This window comes from Triticum aestivum, chromosome 6B, assembly GCF_018294505.1.
Source record: "Triticum aestivum cultivar Chinese Spring chromosome 6B, IWGSC CS RefSeq v2.1, whole genome shotgun sequence".
NCBI classification, from domain to species: Eukaryota; Viridiplantae; Streptophyta; class Magnoliopsida; order Poales; family Poaceae; genus Triticum; species Triticum aestivum.
Window position 1 is genome coordinate 455078006 of NC_057810.1, and position 18570 is coordinate 455096575.

The window sequence follows — 18570 nt, forward strand, 5'->3', positions numbered from 1 at the left end:
AATATTCAAATGGTAGGATTGGAATATCTTGATCTCAACACATGAGTAGGTGGTTCTCTCTCAGAAAATAAGCAGTGGAAGCGTAGGTTTGTTCTGATGGCTCTCTCTCCACGAATGAAGAGTGGGTGGAGGGATATATATAGCCTCTACACAAAATCTAACCATTACACACAGATTCCCAAACTCGGTGGGACCGAATCAGCAAACTCGGTCAGACCGATTTAGGTAAAAATGTGAACGTTAGGATTTCCGGTGGGACCAATATAGTCATCTCGGTGAGACCGATATGCTAGGGTTAGGGCATAACGTAATCTCAGTGTGACCGATCGCATAAACTCGGTTGGACCGATTTCAGCAATAGGTACACAGAGGGTTGGTCAGGCAAACTCGGTGGGACCGATTCGCTCACTTCGGTGGGACCGAAGTGTTACGAAAAGGAAACAGGGAGTTTGCAATGCAGACTCGATGGGACTGATTTGCTCATTTCGGTGAGACCGAAATGTTACAAAAAGGAAACACAAAGTTTGCAATCCCATCTCGGTGAGACCGAGATCCCTATCGATGAGACCGAAGTAACTAGGGTTTGTGGCAGTGGCTATGTCAAATGAAACTTGGTGGCGCCGGATAGATCAAATTGGTGGGACCGAATTTTACTTTTAGGTTTAGGACATATGTGGAAATTAGAAAGTGGTTGAGGGTTTTGGAGCATATCACTAAGCATTTTGAGCAAGTAAGCCATTAAGCAACACTTCATCCCCTTTTAATAGTATTGGCTTTCCTATGAACTCAATGTGATCTTGGATCACTAAAATTAAAATGTAGAGTCTTGAGCTTGTTGCCAATATATGTCCTTTGCATTTTGAGGGGTCCACATCTCTAGTCCATGCCATGCCAATCATTAAAATTTCTGAAATGATTATCTTGAAATAGCATTAGTTCAATGAACTATATGTTGTTAAGAATTACCAAAACCACCTAGGGATTGGTTGCACTTTCAATCTCCCCCTTTTTGGTAATTGATGACAACATATAGATCAAAGCTTCGACAAAATGATAATAAGAATGAAGTACATCGTCGCTTTGAGAAGTATGTGATAAGCAAGATCTCCCCCTAAATTTGTGCATTGTTTAAAATTTGCTTTGGACTGCAAATGCACAATCTGTTAGGATCATGGATTACTCTTCCATGTCACATACATCTTGGTGGAGCGCTCAAAATGATAAAAAAATAAGAACAAGCACTCATCACCAAGTCAAAGTGAATGACCATACAAGAGATAGATAATGTCATCATTCAAACATAAGCATAAAGTGAATGATAATGACTCCAAGGACGAATGCATCTGTAGATGAAGTTGGAGCTGGAGGGGTTGCCACTGGAGGGGCAACAGAAGTTGTGGGAGCAGTGGCTGCAGGTGCTAAAGTTATTGCTCTTGTGTTTGTCACTGGCACAGCTACAGACCTCTATGCCCTAGGCACTCTGTGGAACACCTGTGTAGTAGCTTTTCCCTTCCTCTCATGTGCTTATTCCTGGAGTTCTTCAACAGTTGTCTGTATCTCAGTCACTTTCAAGTCCAAACCATAGAATTTTGTCTCAATGATCCTCTCCAAGCTCTCCTGGTTTTGAGTCAGGGTAGCTAGTCCTTTCTCAATCCTCAAGGTTGCTTGAATCAGAAATTCAAGTTGGTCTTGCTTTGACTTAAGAAAGACTTCTGAAGCTTCTGCTGCACTTGGCATCTTTGCTGCTTTTTTTGCTCTGGCTTTCTCCTTCTTCTCATGAGCTGCAACTGAAGATGGATCTTCAGCATCCATGACAACTGTGTTGTCCTCAAAGTCAGGCAACAAAGGAAGGTGTTCTTTGTCCAAAAGATACACTCCTTGCTTCATCTTGGAATTGATTAGCTCTTGGATGTGTGGAGCATATCCACAACATCTCTTCTGGTCAGCTGCTGTCCTTTTGATTGTCTCAACAATCAAGCTCATGACCTTGAACTTCTGTGGCACAACATCAAACAACTGCAGCAAGTTTATGGAATGGCCTCTGATCATCCTGTGATCTCCAGATTTGGGCGACAAAGTGTGCCTCAAGATGGTATTGATGGTGGCCAAACCAGACAACAGATAGTAGACTGATCCAAACTTATGTGTCTCCAAGGCCTTATTTGGAATTTTCTTATACATATTGGCCATGGTGTTGTGATCCTTCTTCTTCTCAACATACACATCTTTGTCATTTTCTTCTTCTTTAGGGGCATTTATGAGCCTAGCCCACTCATCAACTGTACATTGGTGCCTCTATCCTTCTATCATCCACACAATCCTTCGATCTTGATAGAAGTGAGTTGTTGAATAGAATTTCATTATGAGCTCATCATTCCATCTGGTGAGCTTCTGACCAACAAAGTCATCAACACCATTTGCTTTGAAGCTTTCATGCACACCTGGGAAATGATCAGCATTTTCATCAATATATTTCCAGTCCACCCATCTCATATCACTAACTATGGGCTTCTTGTCAAGCATATTGTCTCATAAAAATCTTGTTGCTCTTTGGTGTGGAACTTGTAGTCCACTGCAGTCCTCCTCCTCACAGCATATGGATCTGCTTGTCTCCATTTTCTGAGACCAACATCTTTTCTTTCCTTCATATTTTCAGCAACTGGGTGATTGTCATTGTGGTCTGGAATCTTGGGTTTGAGCTTCCTAAGCATTTGGGCTTCAGCTTTTTCTGCAGCTTCAGGCACTGGGGCCTTGTTCTTTTCTATTGCAGGTATGTTCCTGGTGCTTCTCTTTGGAGCTTGAGATGGAGCTTTGGGGGCTGTCTTGGACTTTGAAGGAGCTGCCCCAGACTTGATGGCATCCCCCCTCAGCTTTTGTGCCTTAGTTGGAGGTGGTTGAGCAGCAACCTCTTCTTCCTCTTCCTCCTCACTTGCAGAATCCTTCCTCATAGATGGATTTCCAATCACTCTAGTTATAGTTTTTCTGACCCTCTTCTTCCCCTCTTCACCTAATCTTGGCTCAAGTGTGAAAACCATAGTTTCCTGAGTGGAGGTTCTGGCCTTTGACATGGGAACTCTCCTGGTAGGTGCCTTCTTGTGCATACCAGGTTTTGTTGCAGCAGCAGATCCATATTCCTGTTTCAGCACTTCCTTATTGGAGCTTACTTCCTCCTCAGCAGCCACATAGTCCTCATCCTCTGAATATGAGGTTCTCTTCTTCCTTGTCCTTGTAGCTGCCTTGGGTAAATTGCTTGCAGTGCTCTTGCTGCCATCATCAGAGCTGCTAGAGGGACTAGTGCCCTTACTCATGTTCACCTGCTCTTCTGATTTGTTCTGGCTATCACTCTGGTCAGACATTCTGGCAAAGCAAACTGACAGCAGACCCTGTGAATAGATGTAGATGAGGTAGAGAAGATGAGCATCACAAAGTGCAGAGTTTTTGTAAAAAGAACGAGTCAAAAACTTAGTTTTAGTTTTCTACAAGAAGCATTTCGGAGCTACCGATTTGTAAAACTCGGTAACACCAAAGCAAATTTGGAGTCTAATGATGTGGAATTGGTCAGACCGAGACACAGTTCGGTGATTCCGAGTTTGCTAGGGTTTCACAAAGTCCTGGTATCGGTCACACCGATTTGCAACTTTTGGTCAGACCGAAAATCACTTTTGCTTTGGCCTAAGCCAAATCGATGGAACCGATTCCTACAACTCGGTGGTCTGAGATGAGTCCGACGGAAACCTAATCCTAAATTTTCAATTCAAATCTAGTCTAAAGGAGATTCTCTATGGATGGATCGATCTCATACGTGGAATAGAACATGGCATTGACCTTGTGCTCAGAATCGGAAGTAAAAAGAATGCACAAGGGGTCGAACTCATACCCTCGTTCAGCGATGAGTTCGCTATGGTGGCTACGGTGGAAGAGAAATCCGTTGACGGTGACAGTGACCAGCGGCGGGAGGTCATTGGCGACGAGGTGATGATCCGGAGACCCGAGAGGCAGAGCAGGACACGCGTGGGCAAAGAGGTTTTGAAGTGATTTCCAAAATCTAACCTAGCAGTATATGTATCTTGACACTATCGGTGTGACCGAGTGGAACAACTCGGTGGCACCGAGACGCGGAATCGCAAGCGGTTACTGCAACTCGGTGAGGCCGAAAGGTTCTAATCGGTTGCACCGAGATTGAAAACTTGATCAACCCAATGAGCTCGGTGTGACCAAAATGGAGGAGTCAGTCAGACTGAAATACACAGAGAGGTTTTGGAAGTTTTAAGTCTATGACAAAACGGGACTCCAAGTGCTCCTCACACAGAGGGTTTGAATTTGACTTATATCAAACTTTGTGATGTATCATGGATGGAGTTTGAGAAGAGAAAACCATAGATAGCTAGAGGGAGTTCTTGGGCATTTGTGTCCATCCATTTTCGAAAAAGAAGAAACTCCAAACAATCAAAGCAACAAATGGATGTCCTCGAATGAGAAAAGTGTGCAAGCAACATGCTCACACAATAAAATATCAAATGAAATATGTGGCAAAGCATGCACAATCACTCTAGCATCTATCAAGCAATTGGTGACGACTAGGTCATCTATATATGAGTATATTGACTTAGGAATCAAATGAGAACATTTGATCATAGGTCATACTCATCATTTAAGCACAAGTGGGGTTACCACTTTTACATAAAGCATTGTTGTGCTCACACCATTAGAGTTGCTTTAGCTCAATTCTTTAGAGTAAAGCTCCCCCTAGATGTGATATCCCCCCTAAGAGGGATGAACTAACCTTGGGTTTTGTCGATGATGACTTCATGTAAATGTTGAAGATGTGGATGCTCATTGTTGATGTAGATGATTTGAAGCAATCCCTTGGAGTGAGTTGCACTTTCAATACCTACATGGGTTAGTCCCACAAGGAACAAACAAGGATATCCATAGACATAGAGTGAAGCACACACATGATGATGTCCATGAAAGCATTAGGTTACCTTGTCCCTTGTCTTACCAACAAGAGGGTGTGTGACTCCTTGTACTAGTGCAAGATGTGGAAGTTTTTTGCACTTGCCCTTGCCAAAATAAATATGAGTGAAGTATGTTGGCCAAGTCACCCTCAATAACTCTCTAGTTCTTCTTCTTCGGGATCCACATTATCTTGATGGGAATCCTTGGGGTTGTATATGTACTTGATGAAGTAGAACTTGATGTAGTCTTGGGAACCCACTTGACCAAGGCCTTTGGAGCATCTTCAAATGCATCAATCTCTTCTTGAAGCTTGTCCTTGCCTTTTAGCTTGTGGTCTTGTGGTGGAAGATCATCTTGAGCTTGTGTCCCCTTGAAGTAAGTAGGCTCATACTTCTCTTGTTGAGGAAAAAACTTCGTCTTGGGGTATTGATCTTCTTCCCACTCAACTCCATTGGCATTGAACTTTCGTTCAAAATCAACACCTTGATTCTTCCGGTGCCTTCCTTGCTTGCGTACAATTTCCTCAAATTGCTTACTTCCGACAAGGCTTTTGTAAACATCTTTCTCTATAATTCCCTTCAATAAGCTATTTTCTTGCTCAAGTGTAACTTGGCTAAGGGAATCATTAGTGGAATCAAGAGAACTACTAGATGCAATAATATTGGATTTAGCATGATTATTGTTACTACTAGAAGAAGAATCTTTTTTTTGTTTTTGTTGCTAGATTTTACTTGTGCATGTAAGTAGACAAGAGTAAACGCTTGGCAATGTAAGAAGAACTTTTCTTCTGAAGATCATCATTGATGGACTTTAAGAACCCATGCTCTTGCTCAAGATTGAGCTTTTCAAAGCGTAACTTCTCATGAGTTTTTAAAAGTTCTCGATGATCTTTTAAAGTAGTTTCATGAGCTAACATAAGAGTGTTTAGTTCTGTAGTTAGACGCTCAATCTCCTTCTTATCATTGTCATTCGTGTTATCTTAATTATCATGATTAATTGATGTTTCATAATAGTATTCATCACTAGAGTTGTCAACAAGTAAATCATCATCACCTAGCAAGTCATCTTCATCACTATTGAAATCAACATACTCGGGGTGTGTTACCTTGGGGCCTTTAGCCATTAAGCATCTCCCAATTCCTTCATTTGGTGAATCAAATATGTCATAGGAGTTGGTTGACAGAAGTGTTAGACCGGCAACACCTTCATCTTGAGTATATTCGGAGTCGGAGTGATAACTTCTCTCGGAGTGGTGGTCGGAGTCGGAGCCGGATACCCATTCACCAACATGAGCTTGATGTCTTCATTTGGTGTAGCTCCTTGATGACTTGTCCTTCCTTTTCGAATCCCTGCTTCTTCGAGAGGTTCTTCGTTCATAGCGATCATCTCTACTCCTTCTCTCTCTTGGTGGTGATTCTTCCCTTTTGCTTCTTCTTTTAGGTGAGTCTTCTCTTCTTTTGTAGGGATTCGTACACTCATTGGAGTAGTGTCCGGGTCTTCCACAATTGTAGCAATTTCGCTCACGACTAGAAGATCTTTTGTCATTGTAGGACCTTGATTTGGAACTTCTTTCCTTGCTTCTACTCTTGTAGAATTTGTTGAAGTTCTTCACCATTAAGCTCAATTCTTCATTCAAGGCTTGTTTCTCATTTGATGATGTAGGAGCATTACATGAGGCCTTGTAAGCACCACTAGACTTGTTCTGAAGCTCTTCTTTGTCCTTGAGTGACATCACATGAGCAACAATTCTTCCAATGACTTCGGTTGGCTTGAGATCTTTGTAATTTGGCATCATTTGGATCAATGTGCACATGGTATCATATTTTCTATCCAAGGCTCTCAAGATATTCTTGATGATGAATTAGTCAGTCATCTCTTCACTTCCTAAGCCAGCAATCTTATTTGTGATGAGAGCAAGCCCGGAGTACATTTCGGCGACACCTTCACCATCCTTCATTTTTGAACTTGTCAAGTTGATTTTGATGCACATCCAACTTGGATTCCTTGACGGAGTCGGTACCTTCATGCATATCAATCAAAGTATCCCAAATTTCCTTTGCATTCTAAAGACGGCTGATTTTGTTGAATTCTTTGGGGCACAATCCATTGAAGAGGATATCGCAAGCTTGAGCATTGTATTGCAGAATCTTCAATTCTTCCGCGGTAGCTTCACGGTTTGGTTCTCTCCCATCAAAGAATTCACCTTGCAAGCCAATACACACAATATCCCAAACGGCGGGGTTATGTCCAATAATATACATTTTCATCTTACGTTTCCAACTAGCAAAATTAGTACCATCAAAGTAAGGACCTCAGCGGTGGTAATTTCCCTCACTAGGCGCCATACTCTCCTAGGTTGTGAAACCAAGGCTATGATCACCACAAATCAAGGAAAATGGAGACCAAAGCTATGATACCACTTGTAGGATCGAAAGTATGTCTAGAGGGGGGTGAATAGGCTACTTGACAAAATAAAAGCTTAACCTTTTCCCAATTTTAGTTCTTGGCAGATTTTAGCAACTTAGCACAAGTCAAGCAATCTCAATACAATTCAAGCAAGCATGCAAAGAGTATATGGGCAGCGGAAAGTAAAGCATGCAACTTGCAAGAAAGTAAATGGGGGAGTTTGGAGGGAGCAAACACAATGTTGACACGGAGATTTTCGGCATGGTTCCTATAGGTGGTGCTATCGTACATCCACATTGATGCAGACTTCAACCCACGGAGGGTAACGGCTGCGCAAGTCCACGGAGGGCTCCACCCACGAAGGGTCCACGAAGAAGCAACCTTGTATATCCCATCATGGCCATCGCCCATGAAGGACTTGCGTCACTAGGGTAGATCTTCACGAAGTAGGCGATCTCCTTGCCCTTACAAACTCCTTGGTTCAACTCCACAATCTTGACGGAGGCTCCCAAGTGACACCTAACCAATCTAGGAGACACCACTCTCCAAAAGGTAATAGATGGTGTGTTATTGATGAACTCCTTGCTCTTGTGCTTCAAATGATAGTCTCTGCAACACTCAACTCTCTCTCACAGATTTGGCTATGGTGGAAAGATGATTTGAGTGGAAAGCAACTTGTGGAAGGCTAGAGATCAAGATTCATATGGTAGGATTAGAATATCTTGATCTCAACACATGAGTAGGTGGTTCTCTCTCAGAAAATAAGTAGTGGAAGTGTAGGTTTATTCTGATGGCTCTCTCCATGAATGAAGAGTGGGTGGAGGGGTATATATAGCCTCCACACAAAATCTGACCGCTACACACAGATTCCCAAACTTGGTGGGACCGAATCAGCAAACTAGGTCAGACCGATTTAGGTAAAAATGTGAACGTTAGGATTTTCGGTGGGTTCGATATAGTCATCTCGGTGAGACCGATATGCTAGGGTTAGGGCATAACTTAATCTCGGTGTGACCAATCGCATAAACTCGGTTGGACCAATTTCAACAATAGGTACATAGAGGGTTGGTCAGGCCAACTCAGTGGGCCCGATTCGCTCACTTCGGTGGGACCGAAGTGTTATGAAAAGGAAATAGGGAGTTTGCAATGCAGACTCGATGGGACCGATTTGCTCATTTCGGTGAGACCGAATGTTACAAAAAAGGAAACAGAGAGTTTGCAATCCCATCTCAGTGAGACCGAGATCCCTATCGATGAGACCGAAGTAACTAGGGCTTGTGGCAGTGGCTATGTCAAATGAAACTCGGTGGTACCGGATAGATCAAGTCGATGGGACCGAATTTGACTTTTAGGTTTAGGACATATGTGGAAATGAGAAAGTGGTTGAGGTTTTGGAGCATATCACTAAGCATTTTGAGCAAGTAATCCATTAAGAAACACCTCATCTCCTTTTAATAGTATTGGCTTTCCTATGGACTCAATGTGATCTTGGATCACTAAAATGAAAATGTAGAGTCTTGAGCTTGTTGCCAATATATGTCCTTTGCATTTTGAGGGGTCCACATCTCTAGTCCATGTCATGCCAATCATTGAACTTTCTGAAATGATCATCTTGAAATAGTATTAGTTCAATAAACTATATGTTGTTAAGAATTACCAAAACCACCCAGAGATTAGTTGCACTTTCAATCTCCCCCTTTTTGGTAATTGATGACAACATATAGATCAAAGCTTCGACAAAATGATAATAAGAATGAAGTACATTGTCGCTTTGGGAAGTATGTGATAAGCAAGAGCCCCCCCCCTAAATTTGTGCATTGCTTAAAATTTGCTTTGGACTGCAAATGCACAATCTGTTAGGATCATGGCTTACTCTTCCATGTCACATACATCTTGGTGGAGCGCTCAAAATGATAATAAATAAGAATAGGCACTCATCACCAAGGCAAAGTGAATGATCATACAAGAGATAGATAATGTCATCATTCAAACATAAGCATAAAGTGTGATATGATCAAGCACATGATCATACAAAGTATCTCACACACACACAAACATAATGTATCTCACAAGCAAACAAAGCAAACGAGTAGCAAAAAGAGACAAATCTCTCTCCCTCTCTCCGAAGCCTATGATCTATACACTTTCTCCCCTTTTGGCAACAAGTTACCAAAAAGCTCGAAAATGCATAGTGCTATGCGTCTCTCTAGGCTTGATCTTCGAAAGGAGGTGTTGAGATGACTCCAAGGACGAATGCATTTGTAGATGAAGTTGGAGCTGGAGGGGTTGCCACTGGAGGGGCAACAGGAGCTGTGGGAGCAGTGGATGCAGGTGCTGAAGTTGTTGCTCTTGTGTCTGTCACTGGCACAATTTCAGACCTCTGTGCCCTAGGCACTTTGTGGAACACATGTGAAGTAGCTTTGCCCTTCCTCTCATGTGCTTCTTCCTGGAGTTCTTCAACAGCTATCTGTATCTCAGTCACTTTCAAGTACAGATCATAGAATTTTGTCTCAATGATCCTCTCCAAGCTCTCCTGGTTTTGAGTCAGGGTAGCTAGTCCTTTCTCAATCCTCAAGGTTGCTTGAATCCGAAATCCAAGCTGGTCTTGCTTTGACTTAAGAAAGACTTCTGAAGCTTCTTCTGCTCTTGGCATCTTTGCTACTTTTTCTGCTCTGGCTTTCTCCTTCTTCTCATGAGATGCAACTGAAGATGGATCTTCAGCATCCATGACAACTGTGTTGTCCTCAAAGTCAGGCAATGAAGGAAGGCGTTCTTTGTCCAAAAGATACACTCATTGCTTCATCTTGGAATTGATTAGCTCTTGGATGTGTGGAGCATATCCACAAGATCTCTTCTGGTCAGCTGCTGTCCTTTTGATTGTCTTAACAATCAAGCTCATGACCTTGAACTTATGTGGCACAACATTAAACAACTGCAGCAAGTTGATCGAATGGCCTCTGATCATCCTATGGTCTCTAGATTTGGGCAACAAAGTGTGCCTCAAGATGGTATTTATGGTGGCCAAACCAGACAACAGATAATAGACTGATCCAAACTTATGTGTCTCCAAGGCCTTATCTGGAATTTCCTTATACATATTGGCCATGGTGTTGTGATCCTTCTTCTTCTTAGCATACACATCTATGTCATTTTCTTCTTCTTCAGGGGCATTTATGAGCCTAGGCCACTCATCAACTGTAGATTGGTGCCTCTATCATTCTGTCATCCACACAATCCTTCCATCTGGATAGAAGTGAGCTGTTGAATAGAATTTCATTATGAGCTCATCATTCCATTTGGTGAGCTTCTGACGAGCAAAGTCATCAACACCATTTGCTTTGAAGCTTTCATGCACACCTGGGAAATGATCAACATTTGCATCGATGTATTTCCAGTCCACCCATCTCATATCACTGACTATGGGCTTCTTATCAAGCAAGACTGTCTCATAAAAATCATGTTGCTCTTTGGTGTGGAACATGTAGACCACTACAGTCCTCCTCCTCACAACATATGGATATGCTTGTCTCCATTTTTTGAGACCAGCATCTTTTCTTTCCTTCATATTTTCAGCAACTGGGTGACTGTCATTGTGGTCTGGAATCTTGGGTTTGAGCTTCCTAAGCACTTGGGCTTCAGCTTCTTTTGCGGCTTCAGGCACTGGGGCCTTGTTCTTTTCTATTGTAGGTATGTTCCTGGTGCTTCTCTTTGGAGCTTGAGTTGGAGCTTTGGGGGCTGTCTTGGGCTTTGAAGGAGCTGCCCCAGACTTGATGGCATCCCCCCTCAGCTTATGTGCCTTAGTTGGAGGTGCTTGAGCAGCAACCTCTTCTTCCTCTTCCTCTTCCTCCTCACTTGCAGAATCCTTCCTCATAGATGGATCCAATCACTCTACTTGTAGTTTTTCTGACCCTCTTCTTCCCTTCTTCACCTAATCTTGGCTCAAGTGTGAAAACCATAGTTTCCTGAGTGGAGGTTCTGGCCTTTGACATGGGAACTCTCCTGGTAGGTGCCTTCTTGTGCATACCAGGTTTTGTTGTAGCAGCAATTCCATATTCCTTTTTCAGCACTTTCTTCTTGGAGCTTACTTCCTCATCAACAGCCACATAGTCCTCATCCTCTGAATCTGAGGTTCTCTTCTTCCTTGTCCTTGTAGCTGCCTTGGGTAAAGCTTGGAGTGCTCCTGCTGTCATCATCAGAGCTGCTAGAGGGACTAGTGCCCTCACTCATGTTCACCAGCTCGTCTGATTTGTTCTGGCTATCACTCTGGTCAGACATTCTGGCAAAGCAAACTGACAGCAGACCCTATGAATAGATGTAGATGAGGTAGAGAAGATGAGCATCACAAAGTGCAGAGTTTTTGCAAAAAGAATGAGTCAAAAACTTAGTTTTAGTTTTTTACAGGATGCATTTTGAAGCTACCGATTTGTAAAACTCGGTGACACTGAAGCAACTTTGGAGTCTAAACATGTGGAATCGGTCAGACCGAGACACAGTTTGGTGACTCCGAGTTTGCTAGGGTTTCACAAAGTCCTGGTATCGGTCACACCGATTTGCAACTTTCGGTCAGACCGAAAATCACTTGTGCTTTGGCCTAAGCCACATCGGTGGAACCGATTCCTACAACTCGGTCGGTCCGAGATGAGTCTGGCAGAAACCTAACCTAAATTTTCAATTCAAATCTAGTCTAAAGGAGATTCTCTGTGCATGGATCGATCTCATACGTGGAAGGCATTGACCTTGTACTCAGAATCAGAAGTAAAAAAGAATGCACAAGGGGTCAAACTCATACCCTAGTTCAGCAGTGAGTTTGCTACGGCGACAACAACGGTGGAGAAATCCGTTGACGACGGCGGAGACCAGCGGCAGGAGGTCGCTGACGACGAGGTGACGATCCGAAGACCCGAGAGGCAGAGCAGGACACGTGTGGGCGAAGAGGTTTTGAAGTGATTTCCAAAATCTGGCCCATCAGTATATGTATCCTGACACTGTCGGTGTGACTGAGTGGAACAACTCGGTGGCACCGAGACGCAGAATTGCAAGCGGTTACTGAAACTCGATGAGGCCGAAAGGTTCTAATCGGTTGCACCGAGGTTGAAAACTTGATCAACCCAGTGAACTCGGTGTGACCGAAATGGAGGAGTCGGTCAGACCAAAATACACAGAGAGGTTTTGGAAGTTTCAAGTCTATGACAAAACGGGACTCCGAGTGCTCTCACACAAGAGGGTTTGAATTTGACTTAGATCAAACTTTGTGATGATCATGAATGGAGTTTGAGAAGAGAAAAGTATAGATAGCTAGAGGGAGTTCTTAGGCATTCTTGTCCATCCATTTGGCAAAAAGAAGAAACTCCAAACAATCAAAGCAACAAATGGATGTCCTCAAATGAGAAAAGAATGCAAGCAACATGCTCACACAATAAAATAGCAAATGAAATATGTGGCAAAGCATGCACAATCACTCTAGCATCTATCAAGCAATTGGTGATGACTAGGTCATCTATATATGAGTATATTGACTTATGAGTCAAATGAGAACATTTTATCATAGGTCATACTCATCGTTTAAGCACAAGTGGGGTTACCACTTTTAGATAAAGCATTGTTGTGTTCACACCATTAGAGTTGCTTTAGCTCAATTCTTTAGAGTAAAGCTCCCCTAGATGTGATATCCCCCCTAAGAGGGATGAACTAACCTTGGGTTTTGTTTATGATGACTTCATGTAAATGTTGAAGATGTGGATGGTCATTATTGATGTAGATCATTTGAAGCAATCCATTGGATGAGTTGCACTTTCAATACCTACATGGGTTAGTCCCACAAGGAACAAACAAGGATATCCATAGACATAGAGTGAAGCACACACATAATGATGTCCATGAAAGCATTAGGTTACCTTGTCCCTTGTCTTACCAACAAGAGGGTTTGTGACTCCTTGAACTAGTGCAAGATGTGGAAGTTTTTTGCACTTGTCCTTGCCAAAATAAATATGAGTGAAGTATGTTGGCCGAGTCGCCCTCAATAACTCTCTAGTTCTTCTTCTTCGGGATCCACATCATCTTGATGGTAATCCTTGGGGTTGTAGATGTACTTGATGAAGTAGAACTTGATGTAGTCTTGGGAACCCACTTGACCAAGGCGTTTGGAGCATCTTCAAATGCATCAATCTCTTCTTGAAGCTTGTACTTGCCTTTTAGCTTGTGGTCTTGTGGTGGAAGATCATCTTGAGCTTGTGTCCCCTTGAAGGAAGTAGGCTCATACTTCTCTTGTTGAGGAAAAAACTTCGTCTTGGGGTATTGATCTTCTTCCCACTCAACTCCATTGGCATTGAACTTTCGTTCAAAATCAACACCTTGATTCTTCCGGTGCCTTCCTTGCTTGCGTACAATTTCCTCAAATTGCTTACTTCCGACAAGGCTTTTGTAAACATCTTTCTCTATAATTCCCTTCAATAAGCTATTTTCTTGCTCAAGTGTAACTTGGCTAAGAGAATCATTAGTGGAATTAAGAGAACTACTAGATGCAATAATATTGGATTTAGCATGATTATTGTTACTACTAGAAGAAGAATCTTTTTTTTTTGTTTTTGTTGCTAGATTTTACTTGTGCATGTAAGTAGACAAGAGTAAACGCTTGGCAATGTAAGAAGAACTTTTCTTCCAAAGATCATCATTGATGGCCTTTAAGAACCCATGCTCTTGCTCAAGATTGAGCTTTTCGAAGCGTAACTTCTCATGACTTTTTAAAAGTTCTCGATGATCTTTTAAAGTAGTTTCATGAGCTAACATAAGAGTGTTTAGTTCTTTAGTTAGACGCTCAATCTCCTTCTTATCATTGTCATTCGTGTTATCTTAATTATCATGATTAATTGATGTTTCATAATAGTATTCATCACTAGAGTTGTCAACAAGTAAATCATCATCACCTAGCAAGTCATCTTCATCACTATTGAAATCAACATACTCGGGGTGTGTTACCTTGGGGCCTTTAGCCATGAAGCATCTCCCAATTCTTTCATTTGGTGAATCAAATATGTCATAGGAGTTGGTTGACACAAGTGCTAGACCGACAACACCTTCATCTTGAGTATATTCGGAGTCGGAGTGATAACTTCTCTCAGAGTGGTGGTCGGAGTCGGAGTCGGATACCCATTCACCAACATGAGCTTGATGTCTTCGTTTTGTGTAGCTTTTTGATGACTTGACCTTCCTTTCTGAATCCTTACTTATTCGAGAGGTTGGGCGGCCGATATGCAAGCCCGCGATGGCAACGAGGGAACACACGGTGCGTACGCGAAAGACGCGCCGACACATTCATGCGCAATTTTGGGTCAGAAATGGGTCCACGCAGACGCGAAGTTGACGGTTTTTAGAAATGCGTCGGCACGTTGGGCCAGCGTTTTTGTCTGCGGCGACCACATGGCCGAACGAAATGGGTCGCATTGAATCACCAGTTGTCCACGACAGCGACGTGCAACGGTATCTGGAGAGGCAAACGATTATCATGTCTTTATTCAAAAAGGAGGAAAAGTGAAGAAAAAAAGTCAAATAATAAGAAATTTTTTTATGAAAACGATTCTATCCCTAGGCCAAGTTTTCTAATTTCGTGTGCCACATCCTGAGATGGTGGAAACATCAGCCGCTAAATCACCGTTTGTCCACGACAGTGACGTGCCACGGTATCCGGAGGGGGCAAGCGATTCCACCACGACGCCACAGAATCAAAAAGCGCAACGGAGCCACTCCTCCACACGAAACAAAAACCCAACCTCCTTTTCAAAAGAAAAACGATCCACACACATCACACGTACAGTGCATGCAACGGGCTCACGCGTCGAGCCGAGACCCTTCCGAGACAGCTGGACGCCTCCCAAATATTCCCAGGCGAAGCCTCCTGGGCCAAGCAAACGCGAGGAGCCCTCCCAGCCAAGCATTATCCGCGCCGCGCCGCGAAGTCCGCACGCAAAAGCGCCAGAACGCGGTGCACCGTGACTCGGCACCCGCCAGCCGCGGAGCGCCCGTGAGCCTCTATCCGATCGGTCCAGTGGACCGGGTCCTTTCTCAGGGCTCGCTCGGCCCCTTATAAATAGGCTGCCCAGGCCGGGGTGACTTTCCCATCTTGCAAGTCTCCTCATTTGTTTAGCACAAACGCAAACTCCGGCCGTTCCCCACCCACCATCTCGTCGAAAACCTAGAAATTCGGAGTGAGATTGTGTTCGTCCGTTTACTTTCGTTTCTTCGAGATCCGTGAGGAGCGGGAGAGACAGATCCGTCGCTTGCTACCTGTTCAAGGTCTGTGACGAGGAGGAGCAGATTCGGCGCGTGCCTCCGAGGTTCTTCCTGGAACTGTAAGATTTCTCTCCATCAGCTCATGTTGTTTCTATTCGATAGACATCTTCGATCCGCGGTAGAAATTTGTTTCCTGTGCCTAGTAGGATCATACTCCTTTTCGCCCCGGTGATGGGTTGGATAGGAAAAGTAAATAAACATCGTCGTCTAGATTATCTGTAATTTCACAGACTTTGTGAAATATATGCAACGGAGTCGGGAATTATCCGTGTAACTGTACGAATATGCTGTTCGGTACATCAATTTTTGGTAGATTTTGGCTTACCTGAATATTGCTTGATGTCAATTCGTTTCTATTTCATGGTGCTTTCCTCCCTTTCTGTTATGCTGCGGACTGGAATAGTCGTCTTCAAATCAGGTCGAATATCATGTACACTAATAATTCAGTAGTGATTAGCGAACTATTCCTCTACTTTATGTACCTGGTGAAACGGGAATCCCAGAAGGATATTAGTAGTACTTTTTACCTCGCAATATGTTCTGTACTTCATCGTTTCTAACCCATATCAACCCACTGCAGAATTTGATGTGCTATGGAATCCAAGGGTGGTAAAAAGTCCAGCAGTAGTCGTTCCTCCCTCATGTACGAAGCTCCCCTCGGCTACAGCATTGAGGACGTCCGCCCTGCAGGCGGCATTGAGAAGTTCCGCTCCGCTGCCTACTCAAACGTATGTATCGAATCAATTGAGCTCCTCCTTTCTTTTCGTTGAATATCTTGTTGATGATTAGATGCTCACTGTTTCTACTTCCAATTGCTTCTGTTTTGCAGTGCTCGAGGAAGCCATCCTGATAATCCCTCTCGCGTCCCATCCTAATTGCTTAGAATTCCCTCCCTTTTCAATTCATCTTCCTAAAATTTCTCTGGCTAGCTGCTTTTCTCTGACCAGCAAAGCCTTTTCTCCCTCTACCAACCTTCTGAAACAATGGCCGGCTCTGCGATTGGGTTCGAGGGATATGAGAAGCGCCTGGAGATCACTTTCTCTGAAGCGCCAGTCTTCACTGACCCCAATGGCAGGGGATTGCGTGCTCTCTCTCGTGCCCAGATCGACTCGGTCCTTGATCTTGCCAAGTGCACCATTGTATCTGAGCTCTCCAATGAGAAGTTTGACTCGTATGTCCTTTCTGAATCAAGCCTCTTTGTGTATCCGTACAAGGTTGTGATCAAGACCTGCGGTACCACCAAGCTCCTGCTGGCCATTCCAAGGGTTCTTGAGCTTGCTGAGGAGCTGTCCCTGCCACTTGCTGCTGTGAAGTACTCCCGTGGGACGTTCATATTCCCTGAAGCACAGCCTTCTCCACACAAGAACTTCTCTGACGAGGTTGCCTTCCTGAATGGCTACTTTGGTGGACTCAAGTCTGGCGGCAATGCCTATGTCATTGGTGATCCTGCAAAGCCAGGCCAGAAGTGGCATGTCTACTATGCCACCCAGCAGCCTGAGCAGCCTGTGGTTAACCTTGAGATGTGCATGACTGGTCTGGACAAGAAGAAAGCTTCTGTCTTCTTCAAGACCTCTGCTGATGGCCACACATCTTGCGCCAAGGAGATGACCAAGCTCTCTGGCATCTCTGACATAATCCCAGAGATGGAGATCTGCGACTTTGATTTCGAGCCATGTGGCTACTCCATGAACGCCATCCATGGCTCTGCTTTCTCCACCATTCATGTCACCCCCGAGGACGGCTTCAGCTATGCTAGCTATGAGGTCATGGGGTTGGACCCTGCCTCCGTGGCCTATGGTGACCTGGTCGAGAGGGTGCTGAGATCCTTTGGCCCGTCTGAATTCTCTGTTGCTGTGACCATCTTTGGCGGCCCCAGCCTTGCTGGCACCTGGGGCGAGAGGCTGAATGTTGGGGTCTATGATAGTACCAACATGGTCGTCCAGGAGCTGCCTGGCGGGGGCTCGCTCATCTACCAGAGCTTCACTGCTGTCGGTGAAGACTCCACTGGGTCGCCAAGATCTGTCCTGAATTGCTATGTTGATGGCAATTTAGAGAGCGGCTCCAAGATGGATGCTTTCCTTTGCTGGGAAGACGATGCTGCGCAGGAGAAGGATGAGAGGGGGGCTGGTAAGAAGATGAAGAGCTCTTGATGGTGATGCTAGCTGGTTTGAATGAGCTTGTGTTGCGTCAGTTTGTTCTTAGATTTCCTGTTCCTGCCCTATTACTTTGTTATGGACAAGTGACGTGAAATGGTTAGCGTTTTCTGCCAGGGTGAGCGAATGTATGGAAATGCCTGTATCTGGCTGCAGGTTTATGAATATAAGAATACGCCTTGTGTTGAGCAAATGTTATTTTGTTATTTCCTGAAAGTTTTGTTAGAAGTCATTCTTGTTTGTCGTGGACCTATTGAATTCTGTGGCGAATCTGATTCAATTCTGATGGTTCCGAGGTTCGGGTACTAGTACCGCTTGTGGTGATTATTCGGTAAGAATCTATCTCTTGGAGTTGTCGATGCTCGATAAGAAAGATATGCACGCAAAGAATTTGCACTTGGGCGGCGTCCCCTCGAACCACACCTTATATGTGGAGGCCACCGAATACACCCGTTTGGTGGTGACATTGCAAGTAATAGCATCAGTCAAGTTCGTATAACTGCTGGATATTGGTTGATGGAGCCCGTTCGACATGTCGATCCTAGCAATCCAAGCAAGGTCCCCGAGAGCATCACGCACCGTTGAATTCTTCCTTTTTGAGATGAGGAATATGGCGGAAGCGATATCCTTCGGCTTCCACCCATTGAGCCAAGGTGAGTGCCAAAACATGGCCATGCAGGTGATGGGGGTGGCTGCATATATGAAATCCATGCGAGTGTTATTGCAAGACTTGCCCAAATTAACCAAAGCTCTGGCATATTTTGAG

General features: G+C 43.9%; 1 protein-coding gene across 2 annotated transcripts; it reads left to right on the forward strand.

Annotated features, from left to right (window-relative positions):
• The first annotated feature begins 15472 nt into the window (after window positions 1-15472).
• Window positions 15473-17997, forward strand: LOC100682430 (S-adenosylmethionine decarboxylase proenzyme). Of its 2 annotated transcripts, XM_044557202.1 has the most exons (4): window positions 15473-15710; window positions 16055-16069; window positions 16232-16379; window positions 16481-17997. In XM_044557202.1, the coding sequence occupies exon 4, from the start codon at window positions 16635-16637 to the stop codon at window positions 17799-17801; it is 1167 nt and encodes a 388-aa protein (XP_044413137.1). In that variant the 5' UTR covers window positions 15473-15710; window positions 16055-16069; window positions 16232-16379; window positions 16481-16634; the 3' UTR covers window positions 17802-17997. The 2 variants fall into 2 exon arrangements, with proteins under 2 accessions (XP_044413137.1, XP_044413138.1); XM_044557203.1 differs by lacking the exon at window positions 16055-16069 and having other exon boundaries at window positions 16232-17997.
• The last annotated feature ends 573 nt before the right edge of the window (window positions 17998-18570 follow it).

Bases quoted from the DNA above. Each gene is read 5' to 3' on its own strand.
- LOC100682430 (XM_044557202.1), top strand. From the start codon at position 16,635: ATGGCCGGCTCTGCGATTGGGTTCGAGGGATATGAGAAGCGCCTGGAG.